The sequence below is a fragment of the Poecilia latipinna genome, unplaced genomic scaffold (assembly GCF_001443285.1).
Source record: "Poecilia latipinna isolate Pla-1442-1.1 unplaced genomic scaffold, P_latipinna-1.0 Scaffold31, whole genome shotgun sequence".
NCBI classification, from domain to species: domain Eukaryota; kingdom Metazoa; phylum Chordata; class Actinopteri; order Cyprinodontiformes; family Poeciliidae; genus Poecilia; species Poecilia latipinna.
In genome coordinates this window covers 226,034-244,060 of record NW_015112647.1, presented here as the reverse complement: position 1 = coordinate 244,060, position 18,027 = coordinate 226,034, and the positions used below count along the sequence as shown (strand labels likewise).

At 39.5% G+C, this 18,027-nt stretch overlaps 1 protein-coding gene and 1 long non-coding RNA gene across 3 annotated transcripts in view; both read left to right on the top strand.

Annotated features, from left to right (window-relative positions):
* The window catches only part of nol4la (nucleolar protein 4-like a), a 37,997-nt gene extending 25,898 nt beyond the window's left edge, over positions 1-12,099 (top strand). The window contains exons 4-11 of one of the 2 annotated variants that reach the window (XM_015040934.1): positions 33-142; positions 2,584-2,725; positions 3,608-3,900; positions 5,118-5,303; positions 6,918-7,106; positions 7,196-7,318; positions 8,608-8,797; positions 11,547-12,099. In XM_015040934.1, the coding sequence (XP_014896420.1) occupies positions 33-142; positions 2,584-2,725; positions 3,608-3,900; positions 5,118-5,303; positions 6,918-7,106; positions 7,196-7,318; positions 8,608-8,797; positions 11,547-11,782 (1,469 nt within the window). In that variant the 3' untranslated portion in view covers positions 11,783-12,099. The remainder of the gene's footprint in view (positions 1-32; positions 143-2,583; positions 2,726-3,607; positions 3,901-5,117; positions 5,304-6,917; positions 7,107-7,195; positions 7,319-8,607; positions 8,798-11,546) is intronic. The other variant, XM_015040944.1, reaches the window with a different exon arrangement.
* A 651-nt stretch (positions 12,100-12,750) lies between these two features.
* On the top strand, positions 12,751-17,818 carry LOC106952689 (uncharacterized). The gene is made up of 2 exons (XR_001426033.1): positions 12,751-13,752; positions 17,001-17,818. It is a non-coding gene; the product is annotated as an uncharacterized LOC106952689 (long non-coding RNA).
* The last annotated feature ends 209 nt before the right edge of the window (positions 17,819-18,027 follow it).

The window sequence follows — 18,027 nt, the reverse complement described above, 5'->3', positions numbered from 1 at the left end:
AGATGTGTGTTTTTGCTGCTTGTCTTTGTTAGAAAACGACCGACCCACCTCGCTGGTCCCCGACCTCATCGACTACAACATGCCTCTTACTGCCACCTACCTGAAGCAGATGAAACTGCAGTGCATGACAGCCACTGAGAGGGTGAGTGAATGTTCACATCCAGCAACAAAATGTATATAAATAAAAATCTTTCAGTTTATTTTCTGTTAAAGCTGTGGGAAGAGAAGACTCCCTGTGCAGCTGAATCAGAGACGATTCCTCTGTAACTTTGGATTGAACGTTAAACGAGGGGAGCAGCCCTCCTGCTGGGAGGAGGAGCGATGTGTAGAGGATTTAGGGAAGCTTTTATGACAGTGACGTCACGTGTTTAAGACCCTCCCACGTGTCGCTGCTGTGACAGAAACACTCAAGAACTGCTCTCACTGAAGTGCAGGGAAGCAGCACTTGGTCATGATGGTGTAGGCCTCAGTCTCTAACAGTTAGGATTACGCAGCCAGGATGAGCCGGACTGGGATCTGTGGGTGAGTACTGGGGAACCGATTCCCATCATTGAGTTTTAATGGGACAGTTTTTAAATAATTAAGCTTTCAGGGTGGGACGTCAGCATTTCAGGAGACCTGGAGGGATGTAGTTTAAAGCTCAGAATGCTCTTTGGAAAAGTCTCATCAATGCATTTAAGATCTAGATGTGATGCAGAAAACTAATGTTAGAGTGAAATTTTGGAGAAATATTTTCATACTACACCGTTCATCATCTACTTCACGTGGGATATTTGTGATACATGTGCAAAGGATGCTGTAATCTTAACCTTTCCTAATGTATCAGTTCTCGATTCTTCCAAATCCTGGATATTAATGTTATGTTGAGTTGTTGTGATTAGAGACTCTCCTTAATCCTGCACGGCTCACTTGGTGCCTAATAGAGCCGTCAGTGAGCATTCCAGTCCGCCACAAACCCTCTCAGAGCGGGATGGACTCGTATTCCCAGGGGTCCGGGCCTATTTGTCTGTTCGTGTGAGGGGAATGAGACGACAGCACGTATTTCTGCTCCCTTCCAGTCACACAGTCGTTGCTGCGCTGCCTGTGAGCGAGACGCCAGCTGACACAGAACGGAGTGAATGCTTGTGAGCAAATCGGCCCGTTTCCCCTTGTGTTGAAGAAGCTTTTGTTTTTGATCTTGTCTTGTATTTTTGAAGGTCGGGTCAGATTTGGAGTTGTTTAGCTTGGGTTTCCAAATCCTTACCTCAGTGATGGACTTGTGTTTTTTGTTGCGGTACAACAAGCATCTTCAGGGTCCCTGCGTAGCAGAGTTAAAAATAGCAATGCTCCAAGAAACATAGTTAACACCAAGACTCCTGCAGACCCTCTGATATTCTCCTCATCCTCCTGAAAGCCAAATATTACATTTCTATTTCCTGGTCCTGAATTAAACGTGTTGAAATATTTTCTTACCATAATTGCCTGTATCAATCAATCGATCTTTTTTGTGTAGCACAATTCAGCAACAAGGCAGTTCAAAGTGCTTTAAATCACACAAATACAAAATAAAAAAAAAAAACATAAAAACACCAGTCACCAATTTGAGAAACTAATAACAAACATCACTATAAACATCAAATATGTTGATCAATGCTCCATTTGTTATGTTTCAAATGGGATTCTAGAACAATTATTTAAAACAAGGGAGTTTGAGGAAAAAAGTTGTAGGACTGAAACGATTAATCAGAATAATCGTGATCAATCGATTACTGAAATAATCGCCAAATAATTTAGTAACTGATTAATTGTGAACTGAAGTATGCAGACTAAAACAAACACAATTTTGCTGAAAGAACAAAATAAAAAGTAAAAAAAAACACCATTCAGTCACCAATTTCAGAAACTAGTAACAAACATTATTAATGCCATCATCATAAACATCAATACAAATATGTTTATCAATGACTAATTTAGTAACTGATGAACTGAAGTATACAGACACTCAGAGCAGTAATTAAGCCACAACTGAAAAAAATATACATACATTTTGTATTTAAGATAAAAAAAACTTTTTCTGTAAATATCTTCTACTCAGAACTTGTCAGTATAAAAAATCTCCTATTCAGCACCTTTTGCTATCCAATTATTAACTGGTTAATCAAAAAAACCATCAACAGATCAGCTCTACACTGTAAAAATGTTAAATCAAGCCAAAATGTCTCAGATTTTCACGTTGACTTTAGAATAATTTTTTAGCTGCAGATTCCTGTTTTGCTGCAAACGATCCACCGTTCACTAAAGGAAGGGTAGGCAGTAACATGTTTACTTTGTTATTTTAAAAGGCATTAAATTATTTGTTTATTTGCATATTTTTATGTATTTCTAATGTGTAAACGTGCCATTAAATTAAATTATGTACCAGAGCTGGAAGAAAACCTGTTACAATCAGAGAAACAATAGAATAAATCATATCCTGGTCTGTGCTGAAGTCCTAGTCAAAGTCCAGACCCGGTTTCCATTTAATCAGACTAAGCTTTGGCTACTTTTTGCAAAGAAGACTGTAAGTGAGTATGTGGTTATATTTGCTGCCTGATTGGCCCTCAGGATGACAGTTCGGTGAGCAGCGAGGACATGAACAACGCTGAGCCCGCCTGGGTCGCAGCGGAGCAGCCAGCAGTGCCTGAACCGAGCCCACCCAACGGGGAGCGGGTCAGCAACCCGACCGCCATCGTCAAAGAGGAGGACGGTAAGACCACAGAGTGAAACATGCACTACATTCAGTTCTAGATTCATTTATCAATACATTTTAAAATGACACAGATGAAGAAAAAAGAAAAAGAGGCAAAAATGAGAGATAATAATGATAATAATAAAGTATAAAGTATTAATGAATTATTGACGTAAAGCAAGCTGCTACATTGTACTGAAAACTTACTTCTAAGTTAGTTTTGTTTTATTTTAAGTTTGGTAAAATATTTGCATTAGAAACTAAACCAAAATTGTTTTGTATTTTTGCAGAGCAGGTCTAACTTTTCAAATGATAAACGTCTTGCAAAGCGTTTTTGCTTTACCACCGGATTGTTTTTTTATATCTTTGTTTATATCTCTTCTGCTGTAGAAATGACGTGTGCGGTACAGATTGTGCAGATTGGTTCTGTGCAGGAAACAGCTTGCCTGTTTCTTAATCCAGATAAATCCAGTCGTTCAGTGGGTGCTGCCTGCATCCGCTGTGCACCCCTTGCTTCTAGGGTCCACAGCTTTAGGAAGTGGGACAAAGGCCAGATTATAAACATATTCAGAACGCGGGGAATTGGTTTTCAGGATGATGGAAGTGATTCATTGGTCAAACAAGAATAAATAATGTGAAATACACTCACTTATCTTTCTTAAGAGCTACAATTCTCCTCATTTCACTCTTTGATATGAAATTCTCTCCTTCGACTTCAGCTTTTATTTATCCTGACAGCTGACCCTAATGCACACTTCCTTTACAAATCCAGAGCGTGCAGCAGGAGGCAGGAAGCCCCTTCCCCCTGCAGCAGTTCCCCCCCTCCAAAGCTTTCTGTTGCAAACAAAGCTGAATTAATGCTAAATTAGCTCATCTGTGCGTCTTCACCCTCTCTGCCAGATGATGACTCCTCGGAGAGCGGCAGCGCCAACGGGCTGCCGGCCCTGACCTCGCCGGAGGCGCTGGCTGCGGGTGCGAACCCCCAAGATGGCGGGGCTTCCTACAGGGAGGTGGCAGAGAACGGGCTGAGCGCGCCGCTGGACTTCAGCACCACCTCGTCCTCGTCGTCCTCCGAGGATCAGCAGCCGGTGAATCTGAGTGACAGACTGCTGCCGGCCGGGAGCTCGCCGCCGAACAGCTACGCAGCAGAGCCCAACAAGAAGTTTCCCATCAAAACAGAGTTCTCCAACAAGGTGAGGCGCAAACCGAGCTTCTCTCTGAGGGATCTCATTCTTCGCTTGTAATTTATAATAACTGAAACGATTAATCAGCCTAAATCAACTATTTAAATCAACCATTTTAATGATCGATTAATCGATAATATGCCCAAAAGTGTTTGATTAATCGTTAACAGATTAATCAATTACTTAATGATTAATCAAAAGTATTTTATTAATTGTTAACAGACTTAAAAGTAATTGATTAATCATTAACAGATTCAAAACAGGCCATTTGCTGAAAGAACAATATTAGGTGAGTAAACAAGCCAAAATGAACAAAAATAAATACATTTTGCATTAACGATAAAAAGAAACCTGTTTTATCTGTAACTATGTTCTACTCAGTACTTCTCAAGTTGCATTGTTTTAGTTTCAAGTGTTTCAGATCCTATTATGCACCTTTTGATATCTAATTATTATTTAGTTAATCCAAAATTAACCAACAGATCAGCCCTGCACTGTTTTATGATGCCATATTTGGGCTGTTTAGATGGAACTAAAAGGAGGAGTAAATATTCACAAAAAAACTTAGACATTTTAAGATTAATCTCAGAAATTGTCTAGAAAAAAAAAAACAAGTAAATTTTGACTTTTGATATATTTAGGGCTAGATGATATGACTGAAAAACAGATCATGATTATTGATTAGTTTTTGTTTTAAATATAAAATACTGCCAAACGTTTGGGCTGACCTTTCATGTTTTATCCAGTTTTCTCTCCAACCTGTTGTTTTTTACTTTGAAGTAGTTAAGAGGCAAAGTGGAGGAACTTTAAACTGCTGCTGGCAGGTTACCCAGCAGCTTGTTGCTAGGTAACCAAAGAGCGAATGAGTTGCTAGGCAACCACAGAGTGAGTGAGTCAGTTAATTCCACCAACTTTGTTTAGCTAGCTGTTAGAGGTTGAGCGGCTAAAGACTTTCCTCTGCTTACATGTCCCAGAATGCTTTGCGGTTCTGGATGAGAGTTAAATAAAATTATTGAATATTTTATCAGACATATTATCTATTGATCATGTGAGATATTGTAATTGATTTATTGTCCAGCCTTAAATTTTTATATTAAAGACTGAGTTAAAAAAATCTGCAAAATGTGCCAATTTTTTTAATCCAGTTTATCGATTTATCGTAAACTGGATCAATCTATTGATTAATCAATAGATTAATCAATAACATAATTCTGGTTTGTCTTCAGTCGCCTCCTTACAGCTCAGGGAGTTATGACTTGGTGAAAACAGAGCTGAGCATGAGCGCTGAGGACTTGACCTCCAGTCGGGCGCAAATAATCGACGACGATGACGACGATCACGACGACCATGACGACAACGATAGGATCAATGACGCTGAGGGGATGGATCCTGAGAGACTCAAAGCCTTCAATGTGAGTACCCAGTCAAACTGATACTGCCAAACATGTCTGCCATATCAAATGGGAAATCATGTAACTTCAGGAAACTAAGTTAAATCCATCCCCTTTAGGACTTTCTGCTAAATAACAGAACAAAATTGGCCTGTTGCTTCACTTTTGGAACCAGCTGTATCTCTCCAGAAGTCCTGCTCCCATAATCCTTAGTTTGACTGATGAGACAATCTCAGCAAAACAGCTGTGGATCCAACCTAAGGTCACTCACACTGAAAGAGTGTTGGTACTGGTTCAGTCCTTGGATGTCCTTAGAGCAGAGGTGCACAAACTTTAACAGTTTTTAACAGCTCGATTACAGTTTGTGATAATTGAACTCCCTGTGGTGGTTGTTTTATGACATTGTTTTAGTTACCCTGAGAAAGAAAACAGGGGAGGAGCAAGCAGACAAATCCAAGATGGCCGAACATAATGCCGAATGGTCATAACTTAAGCTGACATCAACCATGAAATATTGCTGGTTTGGATAACATTTGTCCGTAATTAATAATTTTTTAAGGGACTTGGTATAAAGCAGTAGTTAAATGGTCGATCTTAAGGCCTTGAATAGACAGGTATTCAATCTTAAGCCCTTGTTCAGTCCACTTTAATCAAACTCTAGTCCATTTGTGTAGAAAGTCTGGTTCACTTGGGGAGATGTGAATGCATGATCGGACCAAAAAAGTGAATTCTGGTCCACCTGAAAACCTCTGTCGTGGTTAGGTAGACGTGAACTTTGGCGCGGTTCGAATGCACGATGTGAATACCAACCAGACCAGTGATTGCTCCAAAAGTAGGACACCAACTGTAGCGCAGGGCATTCTGGGTAGATACAACTAAAACAAACTCAACAGTCTTTCGCTAACTGGATAAATGGTTAGTGGTCTTTACCAACGACAAAAGTGAAATCCCACAATCACTCCAATCTGATGCTACTCCAGCTTTGTTTACATTTTGTGAAGAAGGCAGCTGTGCTCAGTGTCTTCGTCAGGGGTTTTCATGGTTTTTCCTTCAGTAGTTCTTTGTGAAGCGCCCCCACAGGCGAGGAGGGGAACAGGTTTTTCAAATGATTTGGTTCATCTGACACACTGCAGTGTGAAAGCAAATCACAGCAGCTGAAAATGCAACGAATGTTACAACTTCGATTACCAGTTTATCTGAGTCTACAGACTATCAGGTGTGAAGACACCTTTAGTGTTTATGTCTCTTATGATGAAATGTGTTATTACTTTGAGCTGGTATTATACAAAGATGAGAGAAATGCATCCCAAACTGTTCTGTTTGCTTTGTGTGATTTACTGTCTGAGCCTGAACAAGCCTCAGAAAAACCAATATAACAGGAGAGTTGCAGAAATGCAAATGTGAGGGAAAAAGCAAACACCAGAGATTTTATCCACTGACTTTATTTCTACCCTTCCACCCCCTGCCTCTCCTCTTTCGCTCCCCATCATCCCCGCCTCCTCTTTTCTGCCTTTTGTTTCTCACCCATCATTCGACCTCGCTCCCCCTCTCTCCATTCTTTCTGCTCCACATCCCCTCTCTCTCTCTCTCTCTCTCGCTCTATCTCCCCTCCCCCTTGCTCATGGTGTCTGTCAGATGTTTGTGCGTCTGTTTGTGGATGAGAATCTGGACCGCATGGTGCCCATCTCCAAGCAACCCAAGGAGAAGATCCAGGCAATCATCGAGTCCTGCAGCCGCCAGTTCCCGGAGTTCCAGGAGCGCTCCCGCAAGCGCATCCGCACCTACCTCAAATCCTGTCGCCGCATGAAAAAAGGCGGCTTCGAGGTAAAAAAAGAAAAAGAAAAAGAAAAGTTATCACCCCAGTTAAACTCCTTTCTATGAAAAAGTATGAATAATGCTGCCAAACATGTCAGCAGATCCGTCCAACGCCCCCTCACCTCACCTCTGCCATGGCTGAGAACATCCTCGCTGCCGCCTGTGAGAGCGAAACCCGAAATGCTGCCAAGAGGATGCGGCTCGACGTCTACCAACCGACGGTAAATGTCTCGGCAGGCGGAGTGTCTGAATACACCCAGGGGGGATTTAGGAGACTGCACAACCATCAGTAACCAAAAACTGCACAAAACAAAACGCACATACACCGATGAGGCAAAACATTACGACCAATCACAAGTGAAGTAAACAGGATGGACGGCATTTTCACCATGGCTGTTGGGTTGAATATATTAAGCAGGAAATTACTGTTTTACTGCAAAAGTATTTTTGGTCTAGTTTCTTAGTACAGATATCTTACTTGAGGTAAGACAAAACTACCTTACAAGTAACTTTTCAGTAAAATATAGGAGCTTGTTTTAAGTCAATAATTCATTAATATTGATTAAAAACACTAGTTCCACTAGCAGATTACTTCACTTATAACAAATTTTTCCCATCGTGGCAACTTCCTGCTGGAGGGCAAAAAGTTGCTCGCCAACAATGACTATCATTGGTTTTAGCTGTCCAGTTGTCAATATAACACGCTAAATCTTAAATGTATCTGTGATACATAAAAGAAAAAGGGATGCAGTGCTTTGCTAGCAATTGTCAATTCTATGACAACTAGATAAAGTTTTAAATAAGAAAAAAATAGTGAGGGAGAGGGAAGTAGCTCCTTTATGCTAGCTTGACTTTGACAACCTTAGCATGTAGATGTGTTGCAGAATTTGGTGTTTCGGTTCAGTTAGAGAAAAGACGGCCAACACACCAACTCTGTGACAGATCAGATCAGTACAACAGTTTATTTTAGTTTTGATTAGCTAATCGTCCACCGCTGTGTTCAGATGATCACTTATCAATAATTACAAAATAAACATCAAGGCTGAAAACATAAAACTGTAGCAGACCTAATGTTCAGTTCTTTGTGTGGGAAATGTTTGCGTGTTTTTTGGTGTTTAATCTTGATACATTAGTGGAGCTGTTGTCAGTCAGTTGCTATGACAACCAGTCTGTGTGTAGTGTAGCCGTCATAGAGTGAAAAGTAGAATACAGGTTATTTAATGGTTTTTCTGTGTTATTTTTCCCTTTACTAAATTAATAACACCAACATCTCCAGGTATTATTTTGTTAGCAGATTTGTTCTATAGCAACAGATGAAAGTAAAAGAATTGTCTTTTTTCCCTCCAGCGTCGTGCATATGCACGACATTTCCGCATGTAAACGACAACACGAAACATGTCTATAATAGAGTCCAAGCATCACCAGGTCATTCTGTTTAACAGATGGTCGTAATAACATGCATAATCTGTGTACATTGTTCTACCCAAATTGAAAACAAACTTTCTCCCAGGACGAGCCCGCCTCCGTTGACAAGCCCATCACAAGGGATCCAGCTCCTGTGGTGCCGTCAGGGTTCACTATCGCCAGCGCAGCTTTTGCCCAAGACCAACTTTACACCAACGGAGGCCTCAACTACAACCTGCGGGGATACGGGACAGTCGGCAGCACCCAGCAGAGCTCCAGTGCTGCACAAACCAACGGTGAGTCCAGAACAAACATGTCAGACTGAGGAGTAACTTTAATGCTTTTTTACGCCTGGTTCAATTAATTCAAAAGGACATCAGAAAATCTGACCTCAACTTCCCTCTGTTAGTGCTTTTACAATTTTAAACAGTCTTGATGAGAAAAACGAACCTATATCGATAATCAGAGAGGACAAAATGTTGAGTCACTGGTTGCCATGGTGATTCCTGGCTTTTCTAGAGAGCTCTCAGTAGAACAGGCAACAAGAACTGAAGCCTCGAATGAACAAGAGCTGTATGAAAACTGCAAGTCGTTCTGAAAAACCTGTGGAGTCAAGAGTTGTAGAGCTTTCTAATGGAGACATATGCACATTTATATGTTCCTGCACCATTTTATACAGGAAATCTGACAGATTTAAACGCCATTTAATTCTAAGTTGAAAGCTGTGAGCTGAAACAGTAGAACTGACGGTTGAACAAACTCGACACAAAACCATCAGTTCAACAGCAGCAGGGTAAAATAAGACAAAAATCCCTTCAAATGGATGTAGGAACTGTTTTGGTGGAGACAAAACTAGGAACACCTGAAAGTATTTTAAAAATATTTTTAACTTTTTTTTTGCAGTTTAATGTGTGTAATGAGTGTGAACATCACATGGACAAATCTTTAAAAAATGCAATAAACCATGACTGTTTGTAATAAAAAGTATATCATAGATATGTATATAAAATGCATGTATATAAATTGAGAGATTAAAATAAGAATTGTGAGATAAAAGTCAGGATTATAAGAAAAAAATCTGAATTCTGAGATTAAAATCAAAATTGTGACTTTTTTCAGTGGCCCTATCCTCCAGTACTCTTATATTGGTACCTTTAATTACATACATACAACATTTTCTTGACATTTGAACATGCATGGACTAGTATTCTTTGGATCTGACTTGACTTTCTTTATCTCTAAATTTTTATCAAATTTTGTCCATAAAATCCATTGTTTTGTTAGTATTCAGTTTCAGATTGATGATAAATATACTCTGTTTTCCTCTCTTAAGCTTTATACTTAAAACTTGCAATATGAAATAATAATAACCACAGTAGTATATTTCCTAAATATTCAAAATTTTCATTCAAACTTTATAAGTATATTTTTCTTTTCATGTAGTTTCTACAGTATAAATCCCAGCTTGCTCCAATATTTAACTAATATACATTCACATATTGCAGGTCTTACAGCTTTCCTTGTCCACCTTCTGCTGTTTTCACTGCTCACACTGTTACTCACACTTCAACCACATCCGCAGTTTTAATGTTTAATCAGTTTTAAATGTTTCAACATGAAGATTTTACATAAAGCTATTAAAAAAACATGGGATGTGTCAAAGAGAAGGCAGATAAATGCCAGAATGTCCCACTGAGGCAGTGTTTTTAATTTCACCTGCCAATGACTTACTCAGAAATCTACTTTATTTAAGATGTATGGAATAAATTGTTCAAAACGCTTGACACATTTATAGGCACCGCTAGTAAATATGTGCAAAAAGGTTTAGTTTTTATTCATATGTAGGAGCAGCATTATCTTCCACTAAAGAAGTCGATAGAGTTCCTCTACCGTCCTGCCAGGCAACGGAGTGCAGACTAAATGTACTCAAACTAAAGTTTAGATTATTCTGTGTTTTCAGTGTGGCATTGTGTGAGGGCTTTGCACCTGTGGTGAATATGGATAATTTTACAACATTCTCATGCAGTTTTGCCCTGAAACTGCATTTCTGAGGCCTTTTCTTTGTACCACCAGTTTAACTGTGCAGTGAAACTGATGTGAGCGCATATATTTATGTAAACAAATAATAATTTGTGGTGTTCATTTGGTAAATAAATGCTTGGCATGCCCCACTGCGGCCGTCCAGCTCCTATGGAACAACAAGAGGGTCAAAAAGATGCTAAATTTGACGGGTATTTTACATTGTTAACATGCAGAAAGCTGCATTCACCACCGAAAGCCTTTGTAAATAAACCACAATGGCAGCCAATCACAGATGGATGTTCTTCATCCAATCAGAGTATTCCTTGGATGAAGGAGAACCAATCACAATCAGCTACTCAAAATACTCCAGGAAGTTCCAGAAATGAACAAACAAAACTGTAGGATTTAATAAAAACACAACAAACCATAATACATGTGAATTTTATGTAAAATTCACATTTTGCACATTTTTGTACTTCAATTTGGGTCTCTAGTCCTTGGGAAAAAAAGCCTAAGCTCTTAAAAAACCACCCAGACGTAAAGTAGGGCTGGACAACATGGCTGAAAAACGTGTAATGCAATATCTGTCAGTGTCAATAATTATTGGTCAGTTTTTAGTTTCAAATATCTGAAATAATCCCAAACTGGTGGTGTGACCGTTCCTGTTTTATCCACAGCTTTCTCTCCACACTGTTGTTTTTATTTTTAAACAATTATGAGACACAATAAAGTTAAACTGCTGCTGCGGCAGTTACTCAACAGGTCGTTGCTAGGTAACCAAAGAGTGAGTGAGTTGCTAGGTAACCAAAGAGTGAGTGAGTCAGTTGGTGCCACTCCACTTTGCTGTAGCCTTTTGAGGTTCTGGATCAGAGTTCAGTGAATATTCTATGTATTGAATCTATCAGATGTATTGATATTGATCATGTGTCGATCGTGATTTAAGTTATTATTGACTTATTGTCCAGCATAAAGATGTGTTTAGTTTAAGAAGTAAGCCGAATGTTCAGTCTGTTGCCTCTGCAGGTCCCACAGATCTGAGCATGAAGTCCGTCGGCCCAAACTCCTCTTCGTCCTCCTCCTCGTCCTCCTCTGCCTCCAACAGTCATGGTCAGGGCGGCGGCGGCGGCGGGGCGTCCGCCCAGCTCAGCCCTCCGGAGGTGACGGCGGTGAGGCAGCTCATCGCCGGGTACCGGGAGTCCGCGGCCTTCCTGCTCCGCTCGGCGGACGAGCTGGAGAACCTGATCCTGCAGCAGAACTGAGTCCAAACCAAACCGTGCCAACGCCCCCCGGCCTCCTTAGCCTGTCCTCTGTGTCTCTCACATCCTGGCAGACGTTCACACACAAAGACACGATCCTACACGAGCGATGCCGCAGTGCATCGTGGGTAACGTAGACATGGAGCCCCCACCTGTTCCCACACGGCTATGTTCTGAAACATATCACGGGCTGAAACATGACGATTTATGCATTTGGTTGACCTTAGTGCCCTGCTTTGTGTAGCCATCCCATCAACTTCATCACACCAGTGGAAACCTCCATTTGTCTCAGGAAGCGATGATCAAAAAAAAAAAAAAAAAACCCGATGTGTATTGATGAGGTGTTGGATTAGTTTAACCCCAAAAACATAAAATTAGCGAGTCAGCACCGTTATTTCTGGTGTTAAACCAGAAAACGTGTGCAGTGCAGGTTTTATCAGGTTTTATTCTGAATCAAGTCATTTCTAACTTTAACCCCGTGTTAACCTCAACAGCTGCTGATTTTATAACGTACGCCAAAAAAATTAAATAAAACATACAGGAACGAACGAAAGGATTAACCTAAACACAGTGACAAGAAAAATCTGACAGATTTGTAAGAATGTCTTTAGCTAGGTTGATTTTATTTTCAGTTATTTTTTGTGTAAAACTCTCTATGGCAGGCTGTTTGTTGTCATGAGTGAATAGGCAGAAAAATTTTAGGAAATGTGGGTCAGAAATCCATCCTGATGAATTAGAAAGTCATTGAATTGATTATTTATTCCAGTATTTCAAATCAAAGTGAAACTCATGTCTTATTTAAAATTATACATTAATGTTTCTGTAATTATTCCAGTTTTTCCTTCCACTCAACTTTCCACAAATGCATTACTACAGCGCTCCGTGAACATGTAATATTCAAATGTTCTGAGAAACTGATTTCTTTTTTACATATACTTATAATGAGTCCCTCCAGGATTTTATGGTGATTTTTTTTTTAGATTGTTGTGGCTAAACATGACAGATTTTTCAAATTTAAACTTAACATGATCTTACAAAAACATTTAGATTGCAGCACATAACCTTCCCTAAAGAAATGGATTTTAATATAGTTAATATTTAAAGTGCAATCATGATTTTCAAGTAGCTTTTTAATGGAAAGTTTGGTGAAAGAAAAAAAGTACAATAGCACTCTTGAGATAAGAATATTGGATTTTGTGCCTCCATCACATTGATAAATGCTTAAAATATGTATGGATGTGTAATTAATCTCTGAGTTTCACAATTTAAATTCAACTGGTGGAATAAATAAACTTTTCAGTGATATTATTATTATTATTATTATTATTAACTGAGATGCACCTCCACTTGTCAGGGAGAAAAAGATTAATATAATATTTAGACTGTTTGGTCAGGAACCAGTGCTAGTGGGAAGTAAAAGAAAAAGGTGCAATATGGAGTTAATTTGTTTTTAAAATGGAGTTTCACCTCAGCCATCTTTTGCTCCAACAGTCGAGTTTGTAAAAAGAAGAAATATCTAATGCAGCATTGTAGCCAATTTCAATGTTGTTGTTCGTCGTCAGTGCCGACCTCATGACTGAGGCGCCATCAGTCGTTCTTGTTGTGACAGAAAGGACCTGGCAGAAAAACGAGACTCGATGTTGCACGTCTTGTTTTACTTTTGCGTGTTTTGAAGCGTTTTCTATAGATTTCTTTTTTAAAAAAGGCACACAGAGTGAAGCTTAGACGCGTCTGCTGCTGACAGGCGACACACACTCCTCCTCCCTCTCCTCCGCCTCCCTCCGTCTGCCCGTCTGTCCCGACGACCTCGGCGGCGTCCCCGCGTTCTTCATCGCGTCCTGACACACGCTGTTCGACAAGAAGCAAGAGACAATCTGAAGAAGATGCGATCGCATCGCAGTTTACTCTCCCGGCTTTCTGCTACGGTGTGTGTTTGTACAGAGTGTCAGAGCACAGACGAACATCTCCTACTGGTGAGTCACTCGGCACAAAACTGTTTGTCTGCGTATGTGTGTGTGTGTGCAGGTGTGTTTTCCAGCTGTCTTAATGTTGTGCTGATTTCGTGTTTGCAGAGTGGAAGTGGAATGACCCAGTTTGTACAACCTATGAAGATTTAATTCAGTCAGCTGAAACATTCCTAACAGAAGCTGCGTTTCCATTACAAATGTGCGTAAATCTTCCTCTAATGTCGCAAAATACACAATTTCGCAACTGTGGTGTTTCCATTAGAGGAGAAATGAAATTAAAATCACATGTGAATAAGCTTGTTCACGCGAAAAGTCTTTTAAAAAACATGCCAGTGACGGATGTAAACAGTTAAATGAGATATATTTATAATTCAGTCACCAATCAGAGGAGACGTCTGCATTTCATTCAGGCGTTGGCACGACAAGCCCCGCCTTCCTGGGAGCGGCTACATATGCGGCGTTTTGGGGATTTCGCAGATAAACTATGGATTTAACACATTCGATGATACACAACTTTTTATAAACTTTTTATGCTGTGAGAGCTCTGGAGGAGCCAGCTGCAGATAGCCTGAAAAAAACAAAACACACTATCATCCTAATACCACTTCCTGTCGTCTTCTTCTTTCTGCTAGTAGTAACATCCGGCGGCTCGTCGTATGACTTGTGTGCTTCATTGCAGTTTTTTTTAAATATGTCTATTTTGATACGGCTGAAAAGCAACCACATCCTAGCGCAAGAATGTTTTATCAGAAAACGGGAGGTTTTTTAAATTGGCCTGTTTCTATTAAACAAATTTTAATTTGTGCAATGCTGTCAATAGAGACGCCTGTGGTGCTACCAACTGCATTCATTACAAATGAGCACAAAACTTTGTCAATATTCCACTAATGTCGAAAGTAATGAAAAAAATTAGTTGTGATGTTTCCATTTAATAAGAAATGCAATTAAAATCACCCATGAATAAGTTTGTTCATGCGATAAGTCATTAAAAAACATGGCANCGCATCATCTTCCAACTACTTCCTGTTGTCTTTTTTGTGGTTTCTGCCAGTAGTAACATTCAGTTGTTGATCATGTGACTCCAGTGTGTCTATTGCAGATAAACCAATTTCGCTACAGCCATATAACCGCCTCACCCTATAACAATTTTTTGGACAAGAGTTTTCTTGAAATTGCCATGTTTCCTTTAAGCAAATTTATTTTCATCATTTCAATTTGCGCAATTTTATGGTTAATGGAAACGCAGCTACTGACTCTTCGAGCGGCCACAAAGCGGCTTGCACCTTATCGATTAGTCTGAGATGATAGGAAATATATTTCTGTATCTGTAAAACTTTTCACACGCGTTTTTCATCCGTCTGGTTTCCAAGTTGGACACGTTTGACCTAACGGTTCTTTTATTTGTCTTCTTATGACTGGGCCGAGCAACATTCCCATTTACTTTCTATCATCTATTGCAAGTTCGGAAGCACTTTATAGCTCAGGATTAGGGAAATTTAAGATGGTGGCTTCAGCGTGTCGATACCTCATTTGAGATCTCAGCTTCAGTTCACACACAGATATAGCAAACATGTCCTTCTCCGTCCATGTCCCGTCCGAGGGGTGTTTCAAAACAGAGGCTCAGACCTAAACTCTACATTCAGAAATGTCTGCAACATTTGTTTGACGTGCAGCGGAAATTAAAAATCTATTGCAGGTTAAAATGCAAAGTTTCTGTGATTTAAAATGAGGCAAAGAGATATAATCAAGGTATCAGTCAGGAGAAGGCTTCCTAGAGCATTAGATAGATGTGGGGCTGGGTTATAATCAATTTGAACAATTAATCAAATTTTTGGTTTTTGAAGATTTATTTTTTTGGAAAATCTAGATTTTTCTTCACCAATGCACTCTGGCTTTCCATAGTTTAAAGGGCGGCCATTTTGTTTTACAAGAGTGTTTTACGGTTTCTATTTATTTTTGATGTTGGATTTGGGTCAACTCTATGATGGAGGCCAATATTTTTTTCTTTATTGTGAGAATAAAGTCATACAACTACAAAACTGAAATAATACGAGAATAATGCCACAATATTATCTGAATAAATTTGTAATTTTAGGAGAATGAAGTGCTAACAGATAAATTTCTGAAGAAAACCAATACACACAATACATTTATAACAAAATTTCCACCTTTCAGATCTAGGGCTTAAAAAATCAGGACATTATAAAAATGATCTGAGTCAAATCTAACTTTGTCTATAAAAATACACAACAGACTCCATATTATATGTGCCATTACTTATTAAAAACTGAAGTAAAACCATATATGGAGGAACTAAGCACACCATTTGTCGTAAGGACGTTGTTCTTTGGTTTGCAAATATAAGTCAAGCTACCTAAAACATTAGTTACGCTGACCCCAAAGCACTAAACATTAGTTCTACTAAAGCTCGTTTTTTCCTTCAATTCCTGTTATTTCCTTCAGTAGTTCTTGGTGCAGCGCCCCCCACAGGTGAGGAGGGGAACAGCCTTTTTAATTAGTTTGGATAGTTTGGCACAGTGCAGTGTGAAGGCAAACTGCAACAACTAAAAATGTAACAAATGTTGCAGTTTTTGTCCTTAATTGAACCAAATGTACCGGACTGTCTGGTGCCGTTTATAAATAGGAGTTTGCATAGAGGCCCTCAAAACCCAGCTTTTATTTTGATATTCCATTTCTGCTTATCGGGAAGCCATTTTCCATATTAACTAAATATTTAGCTTGGATTTAAATATTTTCTTATAGGCTAAGTATTTAGCCTATAAGAAAATATTTGACTAAATATTTATCTATTAGCTAAGTATTTTGCTTATAGCTATAAGCTAAATATTTAACTTCTGAATTAAATACTTAGTTTGGAACTCTGACATTTATAAATGTATGAATAAAATGGTGGAAATATGACTGAAAAATTACAAAATTTACTGTTAGTCTTTTTACAGTGTAACTTTACTGTAAAAAAACAGCCTCAGTTTTCCAGTTAAGCTTCATTTTTATCTAATTAATGACAATGTGGGATCTGTTGTGTGCTTTTCTACACAGTTTAGGTTTAAATATCGATCTGATCTGATCATTTTTACCGTCTTCAGCTCTGAATCTTTTCCGATAAAATCAGCTCGCCGCCTCCTCTGGTATTTTTGCGACACCTCTCAGGACGTAACCGCAGACGAGCGCTCACACGTCTTCCACGTCCTGTTTGTTAGCGTAGCAGAACCTCTGCTCCCCTCCACCTGCAGCTCAGCGCCAGGCTGAGGCCCGTCCGTCCAAACCAAACCCCTGCCTGCAGATCGGCTCCCGTGCCCTCCGACCCCCCGCTGAGCAAACACGTTTAGCTGTGTGCTGAAGTTACTGTGACCAACAGCGAAAAAACTTGTCGTCATGTTGTTGTTTTGTTATATTTCCCTACGACGCCCAATGATTTTTTGCTCTTTGTATTGACTTGACAATGTAATCTATTGGTGTTGACTAAAATGCCCTGGTAGCTTGTGGATTGCTAAAGTGGTCAGATAAATGTACTGTATAGCTGTACAAAGAGTGATAAAAGATGTTTTGAACCTTTTCTTTTTCTGTGGGTACAGCACTGTTAAAAAAATCAAAGTGGTTTTAGCCCTTGCCTGTTTTAACTTATCATTTTGTGATGGTCTGTATAACTTCTATTGTTATTTATATTATTTGAGTTGTTGCCTCTCCTGCACTGGTAAGAGACTGTAGCTCTGTGCAGGGGTTCGTACTGTAAACCTGTGTGAAGCTTTGTATTTTCCCTCTCTGGTTTTGGACTCAGTGAAAGTGTGATGTTTACATGTACAGTTTTTGAGAATATTTTGCGTTTTTTGTTTGTTTTTTGCATCTTATTCTTTCCCCCCCTCTCGCCCGCTCCTCTCATCTATCCTCCCCTCGCCCTGATCTGTGTTCATTCGCTTAGAGAGTTTTTGCTTTCTGTTGTTTCACTGCATCGTGACCTCTCCGACGACTCGGTCACGCGGTCAGAGTGAGCCGTGCACGACGGCGCTGTGGTGGCTTCCAGCATTTAAAATGGTAATATTTAAGAGAAAAAAAAAACACAAGGGGGAGCTTCACAACTTCTCAAAGTGGACCAGCAAAGATTTATAAAGGATTAAGATGACTTTAACAGTTTTAAACCCTGTGGTGGCCTAAACAGTGAGCAGAGAACGGTGGGATGTCGGTACATTTATTATTCTACTATAAGTGCTCGTATTGACTTAGTATCCTGGCGTGTTGTCGGGGAAAACTCCTCGTCCTTAA